The sequence below is a fragment of the Scyliorhinus torazame genome, chromosome 14, assembly GCF_047496885.1.
Source record: "Scyliorhinus torazame isolate Kashiwa2021f chromosome 14, sScyTor2.1, whole genome shotgun sequence".
NCBI lineage: Eukaryota > Metazoa > Chordata > Chondrichthyes > Carcharhiniformes > Scyliorhinidae > Scyliorhinus > Scyliorhinus torazame.
This window is the reverse complement of record NC_092720.1, coordinates 222,489,305-222,497,130: the sequence shown is the minus strand read 5'-3', so window position 1 is coordinate 222,497,130 and position 7,826 is coordinate 222,489,305. Positions and strand designations below refer to the sequence as shown.

Sequence of the window (7,826 nt, the reverse complement as noted above, 5' to 3'; positions counted from 1 at the left end):
CAGGGGCGTGGCGAGAGGGGCACGTGGGGGGCATCTTCGGAACATTGGCGGAGGGCGGGGCTGCTGATTGGTTGTCCCTCTCTCTCCTCCCCCCTCCCCCCCGGCGTGTTGCCCCTATGGCGTCCGCCTTGTGCATTTAACCAGCGGTGCCGGCGGCCGCCGCGCCCAGAGCCGCGCCGAGGGCGGGGAGCAGGGGAGCCGAGCGGGGCCTCCCTCTTTTCCGTGTGGCGGTGGCTGCGGGCCCGATGGTGGCACCCGGCGGCCCGCAGCAGCAGCGGAAGAAGAAGAAGAGGGGGGCTGGGGCCGGGTGCGGCGCCGGCGGCAAGAAGAAGAAGAAGCGGCGGAGGAAAAAGCGGAGGGCGCTGCTGGCGCCGCTGCGGCTGCCCGAGCCCGACCCCCGGAGGCGGCGGCGGCGCCGCCGGGTGCCGGGCATCAGCAAGCTGATCCTGCAGGCGCTGTCGGCCCGCAAGCAGCGCGGCGGCGTGTCGCTCACCTCGCTGCGGGAGGCGCTGCTCGCCAGCGGCTACGACGTGCAGAAGAACGCGGCGCAGTTCCGGGCCGCCGTCACCGGCCTGGTCCGCAACGGCTCGCTGGTGCGGGGCGGCGGCAGAGGCGGCGGCGGCGGCTGCCTGAAGCTGGGCCGCAAGAAGCCGCAGAAGCAGCGCCGGGCCCGCGGCAAGGCCCGGAAGAGGCCGCCGCCCGCGCCGCCGCCGCCGCCCGCCCCGCCCCCGGCCCGCAGGCGGGGCTGCGACAGCCGCAAGAGGAAGGGCACCGGGGCCAAAGGGGCCGCCGCCGCCCCCGGGAAGAACGCCAAAGGCCGCCGCAAACCGGGCCGCAGACCATAGAGACGGATCATTAAACCCAACCCACAACAAAGGCTCTTTTCAGAGCCACCAACCTCCGCACCGAAGCTGCAACCCGCCCCCCCCCCAACCCTCTGAATGAGCGGGAGAACGAGACCCTTCCGCCCGTCCGGCCCGTGCTAGCCCCTCCCGGCGCAGAATCATTCTCCGATCCGGGGGACTGGGACCCTTCAGCCCATTGGGACCGTGCTAGCCCCGCTTCTGGCGCCGGACCGTCCTCAGTCCCGGGGAAATGGGGCCCTTCAGCCCATTGGGACCCTGCTCGCCCCGCTTGCGGCGCCGGACCGTCCTCAGTCCCGGGGAAATGGGGCCCTTCAGCCCATTGGGACCCTGCTAGCCCCGCTTCTGGCGCCGGACCGTCCTCAGTCCCGGGGAAATGGGGCCCTTCAGCCCATTGGGACCCTGCTCGCCCCGCTTGCGGCGCCGGACCGTCCTCAGTCCCGGGGAAATGGGGCCCTTCAGCCCATTGGGACCGTGCTAGCCCCGCTTCTGGCGCCGGACCGTCCTCAGTCCCGGAGGGGGGGGGGGGAAATGAGACCCTTCGGCCCATCTTCCCCGTGTTGGCTCTTTTCCCATTGAGCACTGCCCTTCGTTTCGTAACAGCGGGAGATACTGAGGCCGTTCAGCCCATCGCATCCATTCCACATTTGAACACTGTCCCCAGTAATTTGTGTTTTTTTTAGCCCCAGGCAGATGAAACTCTTCAGCCCATCCTGGCCGGGGTTCCCCCCCGCCCCCCCCCCCCCCCTGCCTCTTCTCGCCTGCATTTCATTTTGGCCACACGCGGGCTTAAGCCGGAAGGTTAGGAAGGGGCATTGTGACCGGAGTGGTAAATGCCCCGGGGACAGGGCAGGCCTCCGGGGATGTGATGCCCCTTCAGGGAAGGAAGTCTGCCGCCCTCAGCCGGGCTGGTCTTGGCTGTGACTCCAGACCCCACACAGCCTCTGAAATGCTCAGTGGCCGAGCGATGCATTTGGTCCATTATTATTATTGTTTATTATTATTATACATTAATGAGCTGATTTTATTTCGGGAGCTTGCGGATTACGAATTGCCTGGGTCGCCTCTTACCATTTGTCTCTTGGCACAACATAAATGAGTTTCTGATTTTCTCTCCCCCGCTTTGGTCCAAGGTTCTGATTTGCAGCAGGGCTGCTTGGCGGGAAACAGGGGGGCGGGGTCTGGGAGACGGGGGGCGGGGTCTGGGAGACCGGGGCGGGCCATGGGACGGCCACCCGCTCTGGAGGCAGTGGCAGTCTCGTCGAAGGGGAGGCGTGGCTTGTTTCGGAGGGCGGGGCCTTTCGACGGCGGCGTCCTGGTGACGCGAGCGGGCCCAACAAACGAGCGGGGCGGGGCCTGGCCGCGAGCGAACGGGGCGAGTCGGCGGCCTTCGGGGCGGTGACGCATCGCGAGGGGGTGGGGAGCCTGCGGGGCGGGGCTCAGTGACACAGCCAGGTGGCCGCGTGCCGAGTCCCTGACCAATGGCAGGCGATGGGCGGGGCCAAGCTGCCGGTCGCCTCGATCCCGTCCGCTTTCCCTCCTTATATAGAATGTCGCCGCCGCGTTTCAGCCACATGTGTGAGGGCGACGGGCAGCGACCGAGAGGGATCCGCCTGATGGCCGAGATCGTCCCCGCCAAAGCGGATGTCCCCGCGGCCGTCGCTCCTCTTGATGCCGCCGCCAGGAAGAAGGCCGCCTGCCGGCCCCAGAAAGGCGGCAGTGGCGCGACGGCTGTGGCCGAGCAGATCCTGGAGGCCGTGGCCGCTACCAAGGAGCGTCAGGCGGCCAAGCTGGGCGCCGCCGCCCTGAAGAAGACCATCTCGGCCTCGGGCTACGAGCTGGAGAAGGGCGGCGGTGGCGGCGCCGCCAACCGGCCCACTCAGCCGCCGCTCAGCACCTCGGCCAACAAGGTGTCCCCCGTCCCGGGCGAGAGCGGCGCCGGCACTTCCTCGTCCTCCGTCCACCCGGAGCAGCCGGAGGAGGGGCGGCCGGAGGGAGAGGGCGAGGACGGCGCCAAGGGAGGAGCCGAGAGGAAAGCGGCCCCCAAGAGAGCGGCGGCCAAGCGGGCCAAGAAGGCGGCGGCGGCCAAGAGCCCCCGAAAGGGGACGGCGGCCAAGCGGAGGAAAACCCCCAAGCGGCCGGTGGGGCGCAAGCGGGCGGCGGGGAAGAGGAGGTAGAGGCACCGGGAGCGGAGACGACCTGTAACAAATACACAACACAAAGGCTCTTTTCAGAGCCACTCACACCTGGAGGAGCTCAGCCAGAACCAGGCAGACTTTCCCCGCAGACAGGATTGCAAAATGCAGGCTTTAATCCAGCAGATAATTTTGCACAAACATCAATGAAGTTTATTTCCAGAATATTTTACAACAATTTTTCCATTGAGTTCATTTCTCAAATTGTAAACGGGTTAGGGGCTGGTTTAGCACTGGGCTAAATCGCTGGCTCTGAAAGACCGAAGCCGGAGCTCCCCCCCCCCCCCCCCCCCCTGAATATGTATTCCTCAGTCTCAATAGAAAAACTGCTCGGCAAAAGACCAGCAGCAGCGTTAATGTGCGCCGAGTTTATGAAGCCGGGCATGCGAGAGCCATGTCGGTTCAAGTCGATGATCTGTCTGCCTTTCCCCAGGGTAAGAAGTCTTGACACCAGGTTAAAGTCCCAACAGGTTTGTTTCCAATCACTGGCTTTCCTCAGGTGAATCCTTCCTCACTTCCTCATTCACCTGAGGAAGGAGCTGCGCCCCGAAAGCTAGTGATTCAAAACAAACCTGTTGTGGACTTTAGCCTGGTGTCAGACTTCTCACTGAGCCCACCCCAGTCCAACACCGGCATCTCCACATTTTAATAGGGGGCTGAGTTTTCCGTACCCCTGTCCATGTCTCCGCGAAGAACTTCCATCAAAGGGCACAATTGCTTCACCGCTCCAGGGTCCCGGGTTCGATTCCCGGCTTGGGACACTGCGGAGTCTGCACGTTCTCCCCGTTGCTGCGTGGGTTTCCTCCGGCTGCTCCGGTTTCCTCCCACCGTCCAAAGATGTGCAGGTTAGGTGGATTGGCCGCGATAAATTGCCCTTAGTGTCCAAAATTGCCCTTAGTGTTGGATGGGGTTGCTGGGTTATGGGGATGGGGTGGAGGTGTTGACCTTGGGTACGGTGCTCTTTCCAAGAGCCGGTGCAGACTCGATGGGCCAAATGGCCTCCTGCACTGTAAATTCTATGATGTGAAGTCCAGAAGGCTGTGAAGTGCCCAGTTGAAAGATGAGGTGCCGTTCCCCGAGCTTATGTTGTGTTTCATTGAAACATTGACCTGAATTTACGCTCCCCCTGCCCACAAGATTCCAGACGGGGAAGAGGGAGGGTGAGCGTGAAATAGTACGGCTGGACTTCTTGGGAAGAGTTGTGGGGGGGGTTGCTGTGCCCTCCATTAGATGCTCCATTTTTAAGGTCTAGTAGCCGTAGAACCCTCAACCTCTATCCTGACCACCCAATCCTCTGTCCACCCTCTCCCCGAGACCCCTAAATCTTACCTGGTCCTAGACATTGGATGGGGGGGGGGGGGGGGGGGGGGGGTGAGTCCCAGTACTGTACACTGCAACCAAAGAGAAAATGCTGGAAAATCTCAGCAGGTCAGGCGCCATTAGGAGCACCAAATACAGTGGTCGAGATTGATAAGAATCCCCATAAATCATTGCTTCATCCGGACCGATTGTTTGGAGCCTTAGGTGGGTGAAGGGAGGATGCAGGACGGCAGATACGTCATCTCCCCACTTGGCCCCATTTTCAGGATCGAGCGATCACCGCAGGCGAAGATTATAATAATAATACTCGCTTATTGTCACGAGTCACGAATGAAATTACTATGAAAAGCCTCTAGTCGCCCCATTCCGGCCCCTGTTCGGGGAGGCCGGTACGGGAATTGAACCCGCGCTGCTGTCCCTGTTCTGCATTATAAAGCCAGCTGTTTAGCCCACTGTGCTAAACCAGCCCCAAATTATGGAGAAGATTCAACGGCCTCACTGTTTTTCTTCGAAGCAGCGATAGCCCAGCATTGGGGAATGAGCAGGGAAATGTGACCAAATACGGGAACATTGAATTTGCCTCGAGCCTTTGTCATAGAATGACCCCCAAGGTGGCGGTCAAACTGGTTCGCTGACCTGTGCATACAGACCCTCGTGTCTCTTTCAGCCATCTTGGCAATTACGTTAAATCCGTGGCCTCAAGCCCTCCGCCAATGGGAGCTTTTTCTCCTTGTCGGCTCTCTCTAGACCCCTCATTGGTTTTGAACACCTCGATCGAATTCCTTCTCAACCTTCAGTTCTCCAAAGAAAACATTCTCACCATCTCCGACCTTCCTCATCCCTGGAATCATTCTCATAGAAAATGATCCTGGCAATGACCGTCCCCAACAAGAGAGGATCTAACCACCGCCCCTTGACATTCAATATCATCACCATCGCTGAATCCCCCACCACCAACATCCTGGGGATGATGATCGACCAGGACCTGAACGAACCAGAGCAGATCTGGGTTGCGATGCCCACATGCTATTAAATCTATTTTTTTAAGCAATACAATCAAAATGAAAGCAATTTATATATCAAGTCCCGACAGTCAGAGGATCAAGTGCTGGAAAATGGGAATAGAATAGATAGGTGCTTGACGGCTAGCGCTGATACGATACTCGATAACTCTGACGAATTTCAACCCCAGTCAAAGGTAGTTATGATTACCGTTTAATACATCTTTGCAATGGGGACATTGCACCAAGTTCGAGTCTCATCTCTCGGTTGAACTTAAAGAATCTATGGCACCTTCCAATTTCCAAAAGAGTTTAGGGGCGTTTTCCCAGTTGTCCTGGCCAATATTTACCCCCCAAAAGGCGACATAATCAAAGACAGATTATCTTGGCCGTTTATTATATTGCTGCTTGTGGGAACTTGCTGTGCACAATTTGGGTGTCTCATTTCCATACATGGCGAGAGCGACTGTCTCTACATTGGACACGGGGAACTTGGGATATCCACAATGCAGAGGAGCAGAATTAGGCCACTCGGCCCATCGAGTCTGCTCCGCCATTCAATCATGGCTGATATTTTCTCATCCCCATTCTCCTGCCTTCTCCCCATAGCCCCTGATCCCCTTATTGATTAAGAACCTCTCTATCTCTGTCTTAAAGACACTCAGTGATCTGGCCTCCACAGCCTTCTGCAACAAAGAGTTCCACAGATTCACCACCCTCTGGCTGAAGAAATTCCTCCTCATCTCTGTTTTAAAGGATCGTCCCTTTAGTCTGAGATTTTGTCCTCTGCTTCTAGTTTTTCCTACAAGTGGAAACATCCTCTCCACGTCCTCTCTATCCAGGCCTCGCAGTATCCTGTAAGTTTCAATAAGATCCCCCCTCATCCTTCTAAACTCCAACGAGTACAGACCCAGAGTCCTCAACCGTTCCTCATACAACAAGCTCTTCATTCCAGGGGTCTTTCTTGTGAACCTCCTCTGGATCCTTTCCAAGGCCAGCACATTCTTCCTTAGATACGGGGCCCAAAACTGCTCACAATACTCCAAATGGGGTCTGACCAGAGCCTGGTACAGCCTCAGAAGTACATCCCTGCTCTTGTATTCTGGCCCTCTTGCCATGAATGCGAACATTGCATTTGCCTTCCTGACTGCCGGCTGAACCTGCACGTTAACCTTAAGAGAATCTTGACCAAGAACTCCCAAGTCACTTTGTGCTTCTGAATTCCTAAGCATTTCCTTTTAGAAAGTAGTCTTTCATCCATTTCTCCTTCCAAAGTGCAGAACCTCACACTTTTCCACATTGTATTCCATCTACCACTTCATTGCCCACTCTCCTAGCTTGTCCAAATCCTTCTGCAGCCCCCCTGCTTCCTCAATACTACCTGGCTAATATTATCACCCAAAATTTGAGTTTGGCCGCAGCGTTCATGTAGGTTGGTTGAAATGAAATGGTCGTAAATGGAGTGAGAGGAACCCCACAGCAAATTAATTTTGTCTCCCCCCCCCCCCCCCCCCCGGATAATTTGTTTTCCTCTCATGTAATTGCTGCTTATTTAAAACAGCTGAGTTATTTTAATTTTAACTGCGGGTATTAATTCTCGGGTCTCCTTCCCCCACACAAAAAAATATTTATATATAGAAGCAGAAGGAAAGGCGAGTCTCTTTATTCCGAGACAAATTTGGCTTCACATTGCCAGGTTGGTTTGAAATTGGCGGGCTTGGGAGGCCGAGCCACGTGACACGGCCAGCGACGCGGCTGCGGCTGCGCGGCCCTGCCTGCTCCACCCAGGTCCGCCCACATGGTGTAAAAGCAGGCGACGGGCGGCTCCCAGTGCGCTTGTTGGTCGCTCGGAGGTGGTCATGTCGGGTCGAGGCAAAGGCGGGAAGGGGCTGGGTAAAGGCGGAGCCAAGCGGCACCGCAAGGTGCTGCGCGACAATATCCAGGGCATCACGAAGCCGGCCATCCGCCGCTTGGCGCGCCGCGGGGGCGTTAAGCGCATATCCGGCCTCATTTACGAGGAGGTCCGCGGCGTCCTGAAGGTTTTCTTGGAAAACGTCATCAGGGACTCGGTGACTTATACCGAACATGCCAAGCGCAAAACAGTGACGGCCATGGATGTGGTGTACGCACTGAAGCGCCAGGGACGGACCCTGTATGGTTTCGGTGGTTGAGGATAGCTTTGAGCAAGTTTGATTGTATAAACCAAAGGTTCTTTTAAGAACCACCCAAGTATCCTTGGAAAGGGTTCTAACTTAATTATTTAACAGCAAATCATTGAAACAGCTACATTGAAATCCCCCAGTCACTTCCTCAAAATGCATTTTCTTGTTTTCAGACCACGCACAATAAAAAATAAACCAGTCCCCCCCCCGACCCTAATCTGCGAGTAGCCTTATTTTGAGACCGCCCTGGTTCTAGATGCCCTGTGGCTGCCCAGACCATTTATT

The 7,826-nt window shown here is 57.3% G+C and overlaps 2 protein-coding genes across 2 annotated transcripts; both read left to right on the top strand.

The window, feature by feature from the left end:
- The first annotated feature begins 2,395 nt into the window (after positions 1-2,395).
- On the top strand, positions 2,396-3,266 carry LOC140389442 (uncharacterized). Its single transcript, XM_072473580.1, has one exon. The coding sequence runs from the start codon at positions 2,414-2,416 to the stop codon at positions 3,038-3,040; it is 627 nt and encodes a 208-aa protein (XP_072329681.1). The 5' UTR covers positions 2,396-2,413; the 3' UTR covers positions 3,041-3,266.
- A 3,972-nt stretch (positions 3,267-7,238) lies between these two features.
- On the top strand, positions 7,239-7,550 carry LOC140389441 (histone H4-like). The gene has a single exon (XM_072473579.1). The coding sequence runs from the start codon at positions 7,239-7,241 to the stop codon at positions 7,548-7,550; it is 312 nt and encodes a 103-aa protein (XP_072329680.1).
- The last annotated feature ends 276 nt before the right edge of the window (positions 7,551-7,826 follow it).

Excerpts from the sequence above, each read along its gene's own strand:
- LOC140389442 (XM_072473580.1), top strand. The coding sequence starts at position 2,414 with ATGTCGCCGCCGCGTTTCAGCCACATGTGTGAGGGCGACGGGCAGCGA.
- LOC140389441 (XM_072473579.1), top strand. The coding sequence starts at position 7,239 with ATGTCGGGTCGAGGCAAAGGCGGGAAGGGGCTGGGTAAAGGCGGAGCC.